This window comes from Oncorhynchus nerka, linkage group LG9b (assembly GCF_034236695.1).
Source record: "Oncorhynchus nerka isolate Pitt River linkage group LG9b, Oner_Uvic_2.0, whole genome shotgun sequence".
Lineage (NCBI taxonomy): Eukaryota > Metazoa > Chordata > Actinopteri > Salmoniformes > Salmonidae > Oncorhynchus > Oncorhynchus nerka.
In genome coordinates this window covers 41,533,041-41,552,380 of record NC_088424.1, presented here as the reverse complement: position 1 = coordinate 41,552,380, position 19,340 = coordinate 41,533,041, and the positions used below count along the sequence as shown (strand labels likewise).

General features: G+C 51.9%; 1 protein-coding gene across 4 annotated transcripts in view; it reads left to right on the top strand.

Annotated features, from left to right (window-relative positions):
• LOC115117557 (supervillin-like) overlaps positions 1-19,340 on the top strand; it is a 156,846-nt gene that overhangs the window by 62,630 nt on the left and 74,876 nt on the right. For all 4 annotated transcript variants that reach the window (XM_065013711.1, XM_065013713.1, XM_065013710.1 and 1 more), the window contains 4 exons: positions 4,342-4,491; positions 4,807-4,960; positions 9,003-9,202; positions 9,319-9,650. In XM_065013711.1, the coding sequence (XP_064869783.1) occupies positions 4,342-4,491; positions 4,807-4,960; positions 9,003-9,202; positions 9,319-9,650 (836 nt within the window). The remainder of the gene's footprint in view (positions 1-4,341; positions 4,492-4,806; positions 4,961-9,002; positions 9,203-9,318; positions 9,651-19,340) is intronic.

Genomic DNA, 19,340 nt, shown 5'->3' with positions numbered 1-19,340 from the left:
TCCTCTAACCACTAAGCTAGCGTCCTCTAACCACTAAGCTAGCGTCCTCTAACCACTAAGCTAGCGTCCTCTAACCACTAAGCTAGCGTCCTCTAACCACTAAGCTAGCGTCATCTAACCACTAAGCTAGCGTCATCTAACCACTAAGCTAGCGTCCTCTAACCACTAAGCTAGCGTCCTCTAACCACTAAGCTAGCGTCCTCTAACCACTTTGCTACCGTCCTCTAACCACTTTGCTACCGTCCTCTAACCACTTTGCTACGGCCTCTAACCACTTTGCTACCGGCCTCTAACCACTTTGCTACCGGCCTCTAACCACTTTGCTACCGGCCTCTAACCACTTTGCTACCGGCCTCTAACCACTTTGCTACCGGCCTCTAACCACTAGGCTACCGGCCTCTAACCACCAGGCTACCGGCCTCTAACCACCAGGCTACCGGCCTCTAACCACCAGGCTACCGGCCTCTAACCACCAGGCTACCGGCCTCTAACCACCAGGCTACCGGTCTCTAACCACCAGGCTACCGGCCTCTAACCACCAGGCTACCGGCCTCTAACCACCAGGCTACCGGCCTCTAACCACCAGGCTACCGGCCTCTAACCACCAGGCTACCGGCCTCTAACCACCAGGCTACCGGCCTCTAACCACCAGGCCTAACCACCAGGCTACCGGCCTCTAACCACCAGGCTACCGGCCTCTAACCACTAGGCTACCGGCCTCTAACCACCAGGCTACCGGCCTCTAACCACCAGGCTACCGGCCTCTAACCACCAGGCTACCGGCCTCTAACCACCAGGCTACCGGCCTCTAACCACCAGGCTACCGGCCTCTAACCACTAGGCTACCTGCCGACCCCAATGTACTAGATCATATGGGTTGAAAGTTTTTTTCTTTTCTCTCAAACCTTAAAAAACTATTCCAGGTGAAAGCCAAATGCCATAGCTTTCTGTGGTGGGGAAACATACATTATTCAAAATATGCTAGTTTGATTAATACAGCCATAACTAAACAGTGCAAAACAGCTGTCAGCTCAAGAGATTCTAATACCGATATAGAGGTCTGCAGAACTATGGGGCAAAACTGGCGGGGTTGGATTAGATTGTTGACAACATGTCAACTATTTAGTCTCCAAATGTTTGTTGAAAACATAAATACATTGGCACAATGAGCACTTGTTGTCTCTAAAAAATGATTGTTACAGTTTTTGGTTAGCTAACTGGTGAATTTTTGCCAAATTTAGCATAGACATGGCATCAGTCAAAATACTCAAAATAAGTCATGGTATCAATAACAAGATACAACGAGCTGAAACAAAACACCTACAATTCTCCACAAGGCAGCTTCCTGTCATTGTTACTAGCTATCTGACCGTTCAGAATCATAACACATTTTCGTGACGTTGTCAGCGAACCCGTCTATAAAATCAAATGTTATGTCACATGCGCCGACTACAACAGGCGTAGGTAGACCTTACAGTGAAATGCTTACTTATAAGCCCTTAACCAACAATGCAGTTAAGAAAATACCTACAAAAAAATAACTAATAACAAATAATTCAAGAGCAGCTGTAAATAACTGTTAGAGGAATTCTAAATTCCTATATGTTTTGTAGCCAAAACCAAATTCGCACTCTCTCTATTTCATTAATGAGTTGTAAATTCATTAATTATGCATGAAATAGATCGAGACCAGTCTTAAAAGTCAGGTAACAGCGTTTATTACAAGAGAGTACTGCCACATACACATTTTTCCACAGGTTATAAACTGAAAATGACGTCAGCGTTTTCTAAATGTTCTATCTCTTTCATGACACCGGTAGAGAGGCCCTATAGTTCTCGAGCCTTCGCTCCACGCCTGAAGTCAAGGTCAGTCAGTATAAATCAGCATTCTAGACAGTCTGGAGATAGTCCGTCCCTGCCATCTGGAGATAGTACATTCATTTGTACAAGGAACAGACCGTCATTGTTACTAAACTCCTGACTATATTATATACAATTGGGAATGGGAGCAAGAGAGAAAATTCATATATGTACAGTACATTATAGCATTTGGACTAGTCAGTTCTGATTGGAATGTATACATAATTAGTCATTTCAACCATAATTTCATCCAACAATAACAATAGCTGGGCCATATACAGGGGGTACCGGTACAGAGTCAATGTGGAGGCTATATACAGAGGGTACCGGTACAGAGTCAATGTGGAGGCTATATACAGGGGCTACCGGTACAGGGTCAATGTGGAGGCTATATACAGGGGCTACCGGTACAGGGTCAATGTGGAGGCTATATACAGGGGCTACCGGTACAGGGTCAATGTGGAGGCTATATACAGGGGCTACCGGTACAGGGTCAATGTGGAGGCTATATACAGGGGCTACCGGTACAGGGTCAATGTGGAGGCTATATACAGGGGCTACCGGTACAGGGTCAATGTGGAGGCTACATACACCTGGCACAGCCAGAAGAGGACTGGCCACCCCTCATAGCCTGGTTCCTCTCTAGGTTTCTTCCTCGGTTTTGGCCTTTCTAGGGAGTTTTTCCTAGCCACCGTGCTTCTACACCTGCATTGCTTGCTGTTTGGGGTTTTAGGCTGGGTTTCTGTACAGCACTTTGGGATATCAGCTGATGTACGAAGAGCTATATAAATACATTTGATTTGATTTATTAAAGTGACTATGCATCGATAATAACAAGAGTAGCAGAAGGATAGAAGGGGAAGGGAAATGCAAGTAGTCGGGGTAGCCATTTGATTAGCTGTTCAGGAGGCTTGTGGGTAGAAGCTGTTTAGAAGCCTCTTGCCTCTTGGACCTAGACTTGGTGCTCTGGTACCACTCCAGTACCACTCCTTTACCACTCCTGTACCACTCCAGTACCACTCCTGTACCGCTTGCGGTAGCAGAGAGAACAGTCTATGACTAGGGTGGCTGGAGTCTAACTATTTTTAGGGCCTTCCACTGACATCGCCTGGTATAGAGGTCCTGGATGGCAGGAAGCTTGTCCCCGGTGATGTACTGGGCCGTACGCACTAACCTCTGTGGTTTGCGGTGGGAGGCCGAGCAGTTGCCATACCAGGCAGGGATGCAACCTGTCAGGATGCTTTCCATGGTGCAGCTGTAAAACCTTTTGAGGATCTGAGGACCCATGCCAAATCTTTTCAGTCTCCTGAGTGGGAATGGGTTTTTGTCGTGTCCTCTTCACGACTGTCTTGGTGTCCTTGGACCATGTTAGTTTGTTGGTGATGTGTCCTCTTCACGACTGTCTTGGTGTCCTTGGACCATGTTAGTTTGTTGGTGATGTGTCCTCTTCACGACTGTCTTGGTGTCCTTGGACCATGTTAGTTTGTTGGTGATGTGTCCTCTTCACGACTGTCTTGGTGTCCTTGGACCATGTTCGTTTGTTGGTGATGTGTCCTCTTCACGACTGTCTTGGTGTCCTTGGACCATGTTCGTTTGTTGATGTGGACGCCAAGGAACTATAGGGGGAAGAAGCTTGTTCGAACACAATATATTCTTCACTTAAGTATCTTTCAACTTTTTTTCTCAGCATCACTGCCTTCACAATTGTTTATACTCTTAAAGGGATAGTTCACCCAAATTACAAAATTACATGTTGTGTTTCCTTACCCTGTAAGTAGTCTATGTTCAAGGTTATGCAGGAATCCATGCTTTAGTTTTGTTTACCTGACCACTGTCTCCAGATGTAATTTTGTAATGTGGGTAAACTGTCTCTTCAAGTTCATATGTTGAAATGTGTCACACGTCTTGTGATGCTGGCTGAGGCTCAGTGCATCGGTCAGGTTCCCGTGTGGGGCGAGTGTAGCACCCGGTTTGTTTATCGACCGAGGATAAACTTAAGATGTTGACAGAACCAAACGTCCAATATTCTCTACTACAGATGGCCAACAGCATGGGCAGTTTGAGTAACTACTTCAGTGTCGTCGAAACACATCTACTTATAACTGCTGTTGCCATGGCTGCATCCCGAGTCTCCACCCTTCTCCAAAAGTATGCACTTACCAATGCTTACATCATCCTGACTGCTGCGCTCTCGACCAATCCTGTGCTTTTAAAACCATGACCGGGTGTGTGCAATTGCAAAGGGGTGGATAATCGGGATGCAGACTATGCTTTGATCAGGAACTAGTTATTTACCTTGGTGCTATTCATAGGATACGTTTATCTGACTATTAACGATGTTGTTTTGACAGAATGTGTTTGACTAGTTACTCACCCAGAATGTCAACATTGCCTTCAATTGTACAGTACATGCGGCCCTGCAGCTGTTACCCAAAGCAGCACAACATGCACTCATTGTGTGTGTGTGGTTCCTCCTCCCAGCTTGCAGGAGGTGTCGCAGCACGGCTCCAGGGTGCGGAGCATGGGGGAGCAGGAGAGGGAGGCCCAGTCAAGGCAGGCAGAAGAAGGACCAGGGCCTGAGAGGATGATGGAGGACCTGGGTCCAGATGAGCCTGACCTCTCCACTCTCAGGTACAGGCAGACTAGGAGTTGAGCACATTGTCTCAATCCCAAATGGCACCCTAAGCTCTACTGTATAGTGCAGTACTTTTGACCAGGCCCCATTGGTGCCATTTGGGACACAACCTTACTCTCTTGTGTAAACAAATGAAAGTGTGCTTGGAGCCGCCCAAAAGTAAACCACATCAAGACCTGATCTGATTTGGCCAAAAGACCAATTAGTGGCAAAATATCAGAATTGGCCCGCCTGAGTAAAAGCAGCCTATTTAGGGAATAAGGTGCTATTTGGGTCACACCCACTGATTACCATCTCCTCTCCTGTCCCAGCCTGGTGGAGAAGATGGCCCTGTTCAACCAGCTGTCCACGCAGCCCTCCAAGCCTGCCGCTAAGGGGTCTGGGGCCTCCAGGGTGGACACCCGCCAGCGTAGGGCAAACTCCCGCTTCCAGACCCAGCCCATCACCCAGGGAGAGGTGGCTCAGGTAGGGCAAACTCCCGCTTCCAGACCCAGCTCATCACCCAGGGAGAGGTGGCTCAGGTAGGGAAAACTCCCGCTTCCAAACCCAGCTCATTACCCAGGGAGAGGTGGCTCAGGTAGGGCAGGGGTGTCAAACTCATTCCACGGAGGGCTGAATGTCTGTGGGTTTTTTGCTTTTTCCTTTCAATTTATTTAGACCTAGACAACCAGGTGAGGGGGAGTTATTTACTAATTAGTGACCTTAATTAATCAATCAAGTACAAGGGTGGAGAGAACCTGTAGATACTTGCCCCTCTGTGGGACGAGTTTGACACGTGTGGTGGGGAGTCAATCACTACTGTTGTTATCCATTACCCAGGTAGAGGTGGATCAGGTAGGGAGTCCTGCCCCTCTTTCAGCCCAGATAGAGGCTCTTTTCACCAGGGATTTTATGGTCTTCTTCCCTCTTGCACTTCAACACTGCAGCCTCTAGGTGTCACGCAAGTCAAGGAGACATGGCTGTTGTCCAAACCAATATTTCATTTCTGAATTGGTTCAAATTACATTTAGGGTTAAGGGTTTGGTTAAGGCAAGGGTCAGTTTTTGGGTTAGTCGGGCTGTCATTGGGATGGTGGCCAGGAAAGACCCCTCAGTCTCTACACAAGTCAAGCTCTACATTGACAGTATCTTGTTACACACCAAAGTCTTTGTCTTTGCCCTGATATAACTACATTTGGATCATACTTTGTAAACACTGAAGACCTCACACAATCACACAACTATTCAGTGATCCAAGATGAGCAGCATGTATTGAACTAATATAAAACATGAAGTCATGATGTGTCTATACAAGAGAGAGATCCTATGGGTACCTCTCCTCCTCCTCCGGTGACTAATGAAGAAGAAGTAAGACGCAAGCAACCTGCCTAAACAATGCTGCTGATTGGTAGTGTTCTACTCATAGCGTTCCCAAGGCACGCGGGCGGCGTTCCCAAGCCATGCTGGAGGCCAATGATGTCCTTCTAGCCCTACATGTGCTCGCCAGAGGTAGCCTAACTGCCATTAGGTACCGAGATGAGATCCTCAGACCCCTTGTGAGACCATATGCTGGTGCGGTTGGCCCTGGGTTCCTCCTAATGCAAGAGAATGCTAGACCTCATGTGGCTGGAGTGTGTCAGCAGTTCCTGCCAGAGGAAGGCATTGATGCTATGGGACTGGCCCCCGCGTTCCCCAGACCTGAATCCAATTGAGCACATCTGGGACATCATGTCTCGCTCCGTCCACCAACGCCACGTTGCACCACAGACTGTCCAGGAGTTGGTGGATGCTTTAGTCCAGGTCTGAGGAGATCCCTCAGGAGACCATCCACCACCTCATCAGGAGCATGCCCAGGCGTTGTAGGGAGGTCATACAGGCACGTGGAGGCCACACACACTACTGAGCCTCATTTTGACTTTTAGGGACATCACATCAAAGTTGGATCAGCCTGTAGTGTGGTTTTCCACTTTAATTTTGAGTGTGACTCCAAATCCAGACCTCCATGGGTTGATAAATTTGATTTCCATTGATCATTTTTGTGTGATTTTGTTGTCAGCACATTCAACTATGTAAAGAAAAAAGTATTTAATAATAATATTTCATTCATTCAGATCTAGGATGTTATTTTTATTTTTTTGAACAGTGTATTATCCTTTTATATTTGTGAATGTTTTTATGCAAAAAGGCTGTCTTGTCATGCACATAGAGTACACTGTAAAGGTCATTCAATACAACTGGCTGGAATATTTTACGTTTAATTATAAAGTCGATTTAGAGAACATCACATTTCGACCCATCATCAAAGATTGCAAGGAAGTTGTGTTGTATTACAGGTGAATGCAGCCTGCTAGGTCTAAGGTTGTACTACAGGTGAATGCAGCCTGCTAGGTCTAAGGTTGTACTACAGGTGAATGCAGCCTGCTAGGTCTAAGGTTGTACTACAGGTGAATGCAGCCTGCTAGGTCTAAGGTTGTACTACAGGTGAATGCAGCCTGCTAGGTCTAAGGTTGTACTACAGGTGAATTAGATCTGAACAAAGTGGTGACTATTCACAGAAGAGAATCACTCCTAAAGAGTGGGATGAATTATAATGCATGACATTGTAATGCTATGATAATGCCCTACTAAAGAGTGGGATGAATTCTAATGCATGACATTGTAATGCTATGATAATGCCCTACTAAAGAGTGGGATGAATTATAATGCATGACATTGTAATGCTATGATAATGCCCTACTAAAGAGTGGGATGAATTATAATGCATGACATTGTAATGCTATGATAATGCCCTACTAAAGAGTGGGATGAATTATAATGCATGACATTGTAATGCTATGATAATGCCCTACTAAAGAGTGGGATGAATTATAATGCATGACATTGTAATGCTATGATAATGCCCTACTAAAGAGTGGGATGAATTCTAATGCATTACATTGTAATGCTATGATAATGCCCTACTAAAGAGTGGGATGAATTCTAATGCATGACATTGTAATGCTATGATAATGCCCTACTAAAGAGTGGGATGAATTATAATGCATGACATTGTAATGCTATGATAATGCCCTACTAAAGAGTGGGATGAATTATAATGCATGACATTGTAATGCTATGATAATGCCCTACTAAAGAGTGGGATGAATTATAATGCATGACATTGTAATGCTATGATAATGCCCTACTAAAGAGTGTGATGAATTATAATGCATGACATTGTAATGCTATGATAATGCCCTACTAAAGAGTGGGATGAATTATAATGCATGACATTGTAATGCTATGATAATGCCCTACTAAAGAGTGGCCACTTACACTGTGAACAAAACATTCAGAATAGCCTCAATTTGTCAGGGTTATGGACTCTACAAGGTGTCAAGCGTTCCACAGGGATGCTACCCATGTTTACTCCAATGCTTCCCACAGTTGTGTCAAGTTGGCTGGATGTGATTTGGGTGGTGGACCATTCTTGATACACATGGGAAACTGTTGAGCAAGAAAAACCCAGCAGCGTTGCAGTTCTTGACACAAACTGGTGCACCTGGCACCTACTACCAGACCCTGTTCAAAGGCACTTACATGTTTTGTCTTACCCATTCACCCTCTGAATTCCACACAGACACCATCCATGTCTCAAGGCTTAAGAAACCTTCTTTAACCTGTCTGCTTCCCTTCATCTACACTGATTGAAGTGGATTTAACTAGTTACATAAGGGATCATATCTTTCACCTGGATTCACCTGGTCTATGTCATGGATGTTTTGTATACTCAGTGTACATGCTTTCCATTGAGAAAAACAAATGCTTCATTGATCATTTATTATGAACGGCTGTGACTTATGAACGATGGCATTATTTATATGACAGGTTTATGTTGTTTTCTGAATGACCTCAAGGCCTGCCTTGTCTGAAGCAATATTTTGTTTAGAGTTGGAGATGGTCCATGTTTGGTTTTGGACAGTTACCCTCCTTGCTCTGATATCTTACTGCATCTGTTCTGACTGCATGCTGTCCTTTCCCCCACATCCCTCTATACCTCCCTCCCCGTCCCTCTATCCCTCCCTCCCTGTCCCTCTATCCCTCCCTCCCCATCCCTCCCTCCCTCCACATCCCTCTATACCTCCCTCCACATCCCTCTATACCTCCCTCCACATCCTCTATCCCTCCCCCACATCCCTCTATACCTCCCTCTATCCCTCCCCCACATCCCTCTATCCCTCCCCCACATCCTCTATACCTCCCTCCACATCCCTCTATACCTCCCTCCCACCGTCCCTCTATCCCTCCCCCACATCCCTCTATACCTCCCTCCCCGTCCCTCTATACCTCCCTCCCCCACATCCCTCTATACCTCCCTCCCCGTCCCTCTATACCTCCCTCCCCCACGTCCCTCTATACCTCCCTCCCCGTCCCTCTATACCTCCCTCCCCCACGTCCCTCTATACCTCCCTCCCCCACATCCCTCTATACCTCCCTCCCCGTCCCTCTATACCTCCCTCCCCGTCCCTCCCTCCTCTCTCTTCCTGCAGCTGCAGAATGGAGACAGGGTCAAGCTAGAGCCGCTATCCGTTTCCTTGGTCCGCTCCATGGCATCCGTCAGCTCACAGCTCTCGGTTGCCACAGTAACCACGGTGAACTCCGCCATGGGTGACCATTTGGGGAAATCTACGGCCGTCCCCTACAACCCCCCTGCCCCCACCACTACCACCCTGGACAGAGGAAGGGTGAGGTGTGTGTCTTTATATTATAACAGCTCTAAACTGTATCAAATAATTCAGCCTTCACTACTATTGATAGTGTATTGTTGCAAAATTGAATAAACCTCTGTCGCACGCTCTCTCTCAGGTACTTCAGCCTGACCCAAGGTGGAGACTCCTCCAGTGTCCCTGAACCAGATGTGTACTCCCCTGGCCTTTCCCTGTCAGAGCAGCAGCAGGCTCCCGGAGCCAGTCGCTCGTTCACTGGCTACAGAGAGGAAGAGGAGGAGGATGTATCGGGAGGAGGGACCAGAGAGGAGAGGGAGAGCCGTAGTGGTCCTGGAGGCAGGGAGAGCAGAGACAGCAGGCAGCAGCGGTATCAGCCCACAGCCCCTGAGCACCAGCCCCAGAGCACCACAGCCCCAGAGCCCCAGTTACCTCAGGCTCAGCAGCGGCACGCCAGCGGTAGCCACGAAAGGGGTGAGTTACAGGTGGAGCCTAGACAGTGAGACAGAGACACTGAGAGACTGACGGTGAGAGACTGACGGTGAGAGACTGACGGTGAGAGACTGACGGTGAGAGACTGACGGTGAGAGACTGACTGTGAGAGACTGACTGTGAGAGACTGACTGTGAGAGACTGACTGTGAGAGACTGACTGTGAGAGACTGTGACTGTGAGAGACTGTGACGGTGAGAGACTGTGACGGTGAGAGACTGTGACGGTGAGAGACTGTGACGGTGAGAGACTGTGACGGTGAGAGACTGTGACGGTGAGAGACTGTGACGGTGAGAGACTGTGACGGTGAGAGACTGTGACGGTGAGAGACTGTGACGGTGAGAGACTGTGACGGTGAGAGACTGTGACGGTGAGAGACTGTGACGGTGAGAGACGGTGACGGTGAGAGACTGTGAGAGACTGTGACGGTGAGAGACTGTGACGGTGAGAGACTGTGACGGTGAGAGACTGTGACGGTGAGAGACTGTGACGGTGAGAGACTGTGACGGTGAGAGACGGTGACGGTGAGAGACGGTGAGAGACTGTGACGATGAGAGACTGTGACGGTGAGAGACTGTGACGGTGAGAGACGGTGAGAGACTGTGACGGTGAGAGACTGTGACGGTGAGAGACTGTGACGGTGAGAGACTGTGACGGTGAGAGACTGTGACGGTGAGAGACGGTGAGAGACTGTGACGGTGAGAGACTGTGACGGTGAGAGACTGTGACGGTGAGAGACTGTGACGGTGAGAGACTGTGACGGTGAGAGACTGTGACGGTGAGAGACTGTGAGAGACTGTGACGGTGAGAGACTGTGAGAGACTGTGACGGTGAGAGACTGTGACGGTGAGAGACGGTGACGGTGAGAGACGGTGACGGTGAGAGACTGTGACGGTGAGAGACTGAGACGGTGAGAGACTGTGACGGTGAGAGACGGTGAGAGACTGTGACGGTGAGAGACTGACGGTGAGAGACTGTGAGAGACTGTGACGGTGAGAGACTGTGACGGTGAGAGACTGTGACGGTGAGAGACTGTGACGGTGAGAGACGGTGACGGTGAGAGACGGTGACGGTGAGAGACGGTGAGAGACTGTGACGGTGAGAGACGGTGAGAGACTGTGACGGTGAGAGACTGTGACGGTGAGAGACTGTGACGGTGAGAGACTGTGACGGTGAGAGACGGTGAGAGACTGTGACTGTGAGAGACTGTGAGAGACTGTGACGGTGAGAGACGGTGAGAGACTGTGACTGTGAGAGACTGTGAGAGACTGTGACGGTGAGAGACTGTGAGAGACTGTGACGGTGAGAGACTGTGAGAGACTGTGACGGTGAGAGACTGTGACGGTGAGAGACTGTGACGGTGAGAGACTGAGAGACGGTGACGGTGAGAGACGGTGACGGTGAGAGACGGTGACGGTGAGAGACGGTGACGGTGAGAGACGGTGACGGTGAGAGACGGTGACGGTGAGAGACTGTGACGGTGAGAGACTGTGACGGTGAGAGACTGTGACGGTGAGAGACTGTGACGGTGAGAGACGGTGACGGTGAGAGACGGTGACGGTGAGAGACTGTGACGGTGAGAGACTGTGACGGTGAGAGACTGTGACGGTGAGAGACGGTGACGGTGAGAGACGGTGACGGTGAGTGACGGTGAGAGACGGTGACGGTGAGAGACGGTGACGGTGAGAGACTGAGACGGTGAGAGACGGTGAGAGACTGTGACGGTGAGAGACGGTGAGAGACGGTGACGGTGAGAGACTGTGACGGTGAGAGACTGTGACGGTGAGAGACTGTGACGGTGAGAGACTGTGACGGTGAGAGACTGTGACGGTGAGAGACGGTGAGAGACTGTGACTGTGAGAGACTGTGAGAGACTGTGACGGTGAGAGACTGTGAGAGACTGTGACGGTGAGAGACTGTGACGGTGAGAGACTGTGACGGTGAGAGACGGTGACAGACTGTGACAGACGGTGACAGACTGTGAGAGACTGTGAGAGACTGTGAGGGTGAGAGACTGTGACGGTGAGAGACGGAGACGGTGACGGTGAGAGACTGTGACGGTGAGAGACTGTGACGGTGAGAGACTGTGAGAGACTGTGACGGTGAGAGACTGTGACGGTGAGAGACTGTGACGGTGAGAGACTGTGACGGTGAGAGACTGTGAGAGACTGTGACGGTGAGAGACTGTGAGAGACTGTGACGGTGAGAGACTGTGACGGTGAGAGACGGTGAGAGACTGTGACTGTGAGAGACTGTGAGAGACTGTGACGGTGAGAGACTGTGAGAGACTGAGACGGTGAGAGACGGTGACGGTGAGAGACGGTGACGGTGAGAGACGGTGACGGTGAGAGACGGTGACGGTGAGAGACTGTGACGGTGAGAGACGGTGAGAGACTGACGGTGAGAGACGGTGAGAGACTGTGACGGTGAGAGACTGTGACGGTGAGAGACTGTGACGGTGAGAGACTGTGACGGTGAGAGACTGTGACGGTGAGAGACGGTGAGAGACGGTGAGAGACGGTGAGAGACTGTGACGGTGAGAGACGGTGACGGTGAGAGACGGTGACGGTGAGAGACTGTGAGAGACTGTGACGGTGAGAGACTGTGAGAGACTGTGAGAGACTGTGAGAGACTGTGAGAGACTGTGAGAGACTGTGAGAGACGGTGACGGTGAGAGACTGTGACGGTGAGAGACTGTGACGGTGAGAGACTGTGACGGTGAGAGACTGTGAGAGACTGACGGTGAGAGACTGTGAGAGACTGTGACGGTGAGAGACTGTGAGAGACTGTGACGGTGAGAGACTGTGAGAGACGGTGAGAGACTGAGACGGTGAGAGACTGTGACGGTGAGAGACGGTGAGAGACGGTGAGAGACTGAGACGGTGAGAGACTGTGACGGTGAGAGACTGAGACGGTGAGAGACTGAGACGGTGAGAGACTGTGACGGTGAGAGACGGTGACGGTGAGAGACGGTGAGAGACGGTGAGAGACTGACGGTGAGAGACTGTGAGAGACGGTGAGAGACTGTGAGAGACGGTGAGAGACTGTGAGAGACTGTGACGGTGAGAGACTGTGACGGTGAGAGACGGTGAGAGACTGTGACGGTGAGAGACTGTGACGGTGAGAGACTGTGAGAGACTGTGACGGTGAGAGACTGTGAGAGACGGTGAGAGACGGTGAGAGACTGAGACGGTGAGAGACGGTGAGAGACTGTGACGGTGAGAGACTGTGACGGTGAGAGACTGTGACGGTGAGTGACGGTGAGAGACGGTGAGAGACGGTGACGGTGAGAGACGGTGACGGTGAGAGACGGTGACGGTGAGAGACGGTGACGGTGAGAGACGGTGACGGTGAGAGACGGTGACGGTGAGAGACTGTGAGAGACTGTGAGAGACGGTGAGAGACGGTGAGAGACTGAGACGGTGAGAGACGGTGAGAGACTGTGACGGTGAGAGACTGTGACGGTGAGAGACTGTGACGGTGAGAGACTGTGACGGTGAGAGACGGTGACGGTGAGAGACGGTGACGGTGAGAGACGGTGACGGTGAGAGACGGTGACGGTGAGAGACGGTGACGGTGAGAGACTGTGACGGTGAGAGACTGTGACGGTGAGAGACTGTGACGGTGAGAGACTGTGACGGTGAGAGACGGTGACGGTGAGAGACGGTGACGGTGAGAGACGGTGACGGTGAGAGACGGTGACGGTGAGAGACGGTGACGGTGAGAGACTGTGACGGTGAGAGACTGTGACGGTGAGAGACTGTGAGAGACTGTGAGAGACTGTGACGGTGAGAGACGGTGAGAGACTGACGGTGAGAGACGGTGAGAGACTGTGACGGTGAGAGACTGTGAGAGATGGTGAGAGACTGTGAGAGATGGTGAGAGACTGAGACGGTGAGAGACGGTGAGAGACTGTGACGGTGAGAGACTGTGACGGTGACAGACTGTGACGGTGAGAGACTGAGAGACTGACTGTGAGAGACTGTGACGGTGAGAGACGGTGAGAGACTGTGACGGTGAGAGACTGTGACGGTGAGAGACTGTGACGGTGAGAGACTGTGAGAGACTGTGAGAGACTGTGAGAGACTGTGAGAGACGGTGAGAGACTGTGAGAGACTGTGACGGTGAGAGACTGTGACGGTGAGAGACTGTGACGGTGAGTGATGGTGAGAGACTGTGACGGTGAGAGACTGTGACGGTGAGAGACGGTGACGGTGAGAGACTGTGACGGTGAGAGACGGTGACGGTGAGAGACTGACGGTGAGAGACTGTGACGGTGAGAGACTGTGACGGTGAGAGACTGTGACGGTGAGAGACTGTGACGGTGAGAGACTGTGACGGTGAGAGACTGTGACGGTGAGAGACTGTGACGGTGAGAGACTGTGACGGTGAGAGACGGTGACGGTGAGAGACGGTGAGAGACTGTGACGATGAGAGACTGTGACGGTGAGAGACTGTGACGGTGAGAGACGGTGAGAGACTGTGACGGTGAGAGACTGTGACGGTGAGAGACTGTGACGGTGAGAGACTGTGACGGTGAGAGACTGTGACGGTGAGAGACGGTGACGGTGAGAGACTGTGACGGTGAGAGACTGTGACGGTGAGAGACTGTGACGGTGAGAGACTGTGAGAGACTGTGACGGTGAGAGACTGTGAGAGACTGTGACGGTGAGAGACTGTGACGGTGAGAGACGGTGACGGTGAGAGACGGTGACGGTGAGAGACTGTGACGGTGAGAGACTGAGACGGTGAGAGACTGTGACGGTGAGAGACGGTGAGAGACTGTGACGGTGAGAGACTGACGGTGAGAGACTGTGACGGTGAGAGACTGTGAGAGACTGTGACGGTGAGAGACTGTGACGGTGAGAGACTGTGACGGTGAGAGACTGTGACGGTGAGAGACGGTGACGGTGAGAGACGGTGACGGTGAGAGACGGTGAGAGACTGTGACGGTGAGAGACTGTGACGGTGAGAGACGGTGAGAGACTGTGACGGTGAGAGACTGTGACGGTGAGAGACTGTGACGGTGAGAGACTGTGACGGTGAGAGACTGTGACGGTGAGAGACGGTGAGAGACTGTGACTGTGAGAGACTGTGAGAGACTGTGACGGTGAGAGACTGTGAGAGACTGTGACGGTGAGAGACTGTGAGAGACTGAGACGGTGAGAGACTGTGACGGTGAGAGACTGTGACGGTGAGAGACTGTGACGGTGAGAGACTGTGACGGTGAGAGACGGTGACGGTGAGAGACGGTGACGGTGAGAGACGGTGACGGTGAGAGACGGTGACGGTGAGAGACGGTGACGGTGAGAGACGGTGACGGTGAGAGACGGTGACGGTGAGAGACGGTGACGGTGAGAGACGGTGACGGTGAGAGACGGTGACGGTGAGAGACGGTGACGGTGAGAGACGGTGACGGTGAGAGACGGTGACGGTGAGAGACTGTGACGGTGAGAGACTGTGACGGTGAGAGACGGTGACGGTGAGTGACGGTGAGAGACGGTGACGGTGAGAGACGGTGACGGTGAGAGACTGAGACGGTGAGAGACGGTGAGAGACTGTGACGGTGAGAGACGGTGAGAGACGGTGACGGTGAGAGACGGTGACGGTGAGAGACTGTGACGGTGAGAGACTGTGACGGTGAGAGACTGTGACGGTGAGAGACTGTGACGGTGAGAGACTGTGACGGTGAGAGACTGTGACGGTGAGAGACGGTGAGAGACTGTGACTGTGAGAGACTGTGAGAGACTGTGACGGTGAGAGACTGTGAGAGACTGTGACGGTGAGAGACTGTGACGGTGAGAGACTGTGACGGTGAGAGACGGTGACAGACTGTGACAGACGGTGACAGACGGTGAGAGACTGTGAGAGACTGTGAGAGACTGTGAGAGACTGTGAGGGTGAGAGACTGTGACGGTGAGAGACGGAGACGGTGACGGTGAGAGACTGTGACGGTGAGAGACTGTGACGGTGAGAGACTGTGAGAGACTGTGACGGTGAGAGACTGTGACGGTGAGAGACTGTGACGGTGAGAGACTGTGAGAGACTGTGACGGTGAGAGACTGTGAGAGACTGTGACGGTGAGAGACTGTGACGGTGAGAGACGGTGAGAGACTGTGACTGTGAGAGACTGTGAGAGACTGTGACGGTGAGAGACTGTGAGAGACTGAGACGGTGAGAGACGGTGACGGTGAGAGACGGTGACGGTGAGAGACGGTGACGGTGAGAGACGGTGACGGTGAGAGACTGTGACGGTGAGAGACTGTGACGGTGAGAGACTGTGACGGTGAGAGACTGTGACGGTGAGAGACTGTGACGGTGAGAGACTGTGACGGTGAGAGACTGTGACGGTGAGAGACTGTGACGGTGAGAGACTGAGACGGTGAGAGACTGTGACGGTGAGAGACGGTGACGGTGAGAGACGGTGACGGTGAGAGACTGTGAGAGACTGTGACGGTGAGAGACTGTGAGAGACTGTGACGGTGAGAGACTGTGAGAGACTGTGAGAGACTGTGAGAGACTGTGAGAGACTGTGAGAGACTGTGAGAGACGGTGACGGTGAGAGACTGTGACGGTGAGAGACTGTGACGGTGAGAGACTGTGAGAGACTGTGACGGTGAGAGACTGTGAGAGACTGACGGTGAGAGACTGTGAGAGACTGACGGTGAGAGACTGTGAGAGACTGTGACGGTGAGAGACTGTGAGAGACTGTGACGGTGAGAGACTGTGAGAGACGGTGAGAGACTGAGACGGTGAGAGACTGTGACGGTGAGAGACGGTGAGAGACTGAGACGGTGAGAGACTGTGACGGTGAGAGACTGTGACGGTGAGAGACTGAGACGGTGAGAGACTGAGACGGTGAGAGACTGTGACGGTGAGAGACGGTGAGAGACGGTGAGAGACTGTGAGAGACTGACGGTGAGAGACGGTGAGACTGTGAGAGACGGTGAGAGACTGTGAGAGACGGTGAGAGACTGTGAGAGACTGTGACGGTGAGAGACTGTGACGGTGAGAGACGGTGAGAGACTGTGACGGTGAGAGACTGTGACGGTGAGAGACTGTGAGAGACTGTGACGGTGAGAGACTGTGAGAGACGGTGAGAGACGGTGAGAGACTGAGACGGTGAGAGACGGTGAGAGACTGTGACGGTGAGAGACTGTGACGGTGAGAGACTGTGACGGTGAGAGACTGTGACGGTGAGTGACGGTGAGAGACGGTGACGGTGAGAGACGGTGAGAGACGGTGACGGTGAGAGACGGTGACGGTGAGAGACGGTGACGGTGAGAGACGGTGACGGTGAGAGACTGTGAGAGACTGTGACGGTGAGAGACTGTGAGAGACTGTGAGAGACGGTGAGAGACGGTGAGAGACTGAGACGGTGAGAGACGGTGAGAGACTGTGACGGTGAGAGACTGTGACGGTGAGAGACTGTGACGGTGAGTGACGGTGAGAGACGGTGACGGTGAGAGACGGTGACGGTGAGAGACGGTGAGAGACGGTGACGGTGAGAGACGGTGACGGTGAGAGACTGTGACGGTGAGAGACTGTGACGGTGAGAGACTGTGACGGTGAGAGACTGTGACGGTGAGAGACGGTGACGGTGAGAGACGGTGACGGTGAGAGACGGTGACGGTGAGAGACGGTGACGGTGAGAGACTGTGACGGTGAGAGACTGTGACGGTGAGAGACTGTGACGGTGAGAGACGGTGAGAGACGGTGAGAGACTGTGAGAGACTGTGAGAGACTGTGACGGTGAGAGACGGTGAGAGACTGACGGTGAGAGACGGTGAGAGACTGTGACGGTGAGAGACTGTGAGAGATGGTGAGAGACTGTGAGAGATGGTGAGAGACTGAGACGGTGAGAGACGGTGAGAGACTGTGACGGTGAGAGACTGTGACGGTGACAGACTGTGACGGTGAGAGACTGAGAGACTGACTGTGAGAGACTGTGACGGTGAGAGACGGTGAGAGACTGTGACGGTGAGAGACTGTGACGGTGAGAGACTGTGACGGTGAGAGACTGTGAGAGACTGTGAGAGACTGTGAGAGACTGTGAGAGACGGTGAGAGACTGTGAGAGACTGTGACGGTGAGAGACTGTGACGGTGAGAGACTGTGACGGTGAGAGACTGTGACGGTGAGAGACGGTGACGGTGAGAGACTGACGGTGAGAGACTGTGACGGTGAGAGACTGTGACGGTGAGAGACTGTGACGGTGAGAGACTGTGACGGTGAGAGACTGTGACGGTGAGAGACTGTGAGAGACTGTGACGGTGAGAGACTGTGACGGTGAGAGACTGTGACGGTGAGAGACGGTGACGGTGAGAGACGGTGACGGTGAGAGACGGTGACGGTGAGAGACGGTGACGGTGAGAGACGGTGAGAGACTGTGAGAGACGGTGAGAGACTGTGAGACTGTGACGGTGAGAGACTGTGAGAGACTGTGAGAGACTGTGAGAGACTGTGAGAGACTGACGGTGAGAGACTGTGACGGTGAGTGACGGTGAGAGACGGTGACGGTGAGAGACGGTGACGGTGAGAGACGGTGACGGTGAGAGACGGTGACGGTGAGAGACGGTGACGGTGAGAGACGGGTGACGGTGAGAGACGGTGACGGTGAGAGACGGTGACGGTGAGAGACGGTGAGAGACTGTGAGAGACTGTGAGAGACTGTGAGAGACTGTGACGGTGAGAGACGGTGACGGTGAGAGACTGTGACGGTGAGAGACTGTGAGAGACTGTGAGAGACTGTGAGAGACGGTGAGAGACTGAGACGGTGAGAGACGGTGAGAGACTGTGACGGTGAGAGACTGTGACGGTGACAGACTGTGACGGTGACAGACTGTGACGGTGAGAGACTGAGAGACTGACTGTGAGAGACTGTGACGGTGAGAGACTGTGACGGTGAGAGACTGTGAGAGACTGTGACGGTGAGAGACTGTGACGGTGAGAGACTGTGAGAGACTGAGACGGTGAGAGACGGTGAGAGACGGTGACGGTGAGAGACTGTGACGGTGAGAGACGGTGAGAGACTGTGACGGTGAGAGACTGTGACGGTGAGAGACTGTGACGGTGAGAGACGGTGACGGTGAGAGACGGTGACGGTGAGAGACTGTGACGGTGAGAGACGGTGAGAGACTGTGACGGTGAGAGACGGTGAGAGACTGTGACGGTGAGAGACGGTGAGAGACTGTGACGGTGAGAGACGGTGACGGTGGGTGACGGTGAGAGACAGTGACGGTGAGAGACGGTGACGGTGAGAGACTGTGAGAGACTGTGACGGTGAGAGACTGTGAGAGACTGTGAGAGACTGTGAGAGACTGTGAGAGACTGTGACGGTGAGAGACTGTGACGGTGAGAGACTGTGACGGTGAGAGACTGTGACGGTGAGAGACTGTGACGGTGAGAGACTGTGACGGTGAGAGACTGTGACGGTGAGAGACTGTGACGGTGAGAGACTGAGACGGTGAGAGACGGTGAGAGACTGTGACGGTGAGAGACGGTGAGAGACGGTGACGGTGAGAGACTGTGACGGTGAGAGACTGTGACGGTGAGAGACTGTGACGGTGAGAGACTGTGACGGTGAGAGACTGTGACGGTGAGAGACTGTGACGGTGAGAGACTGTGAGAGACTGTGACAGACTGTGAGAGACTGTGAGAGACTGTGAGAGACT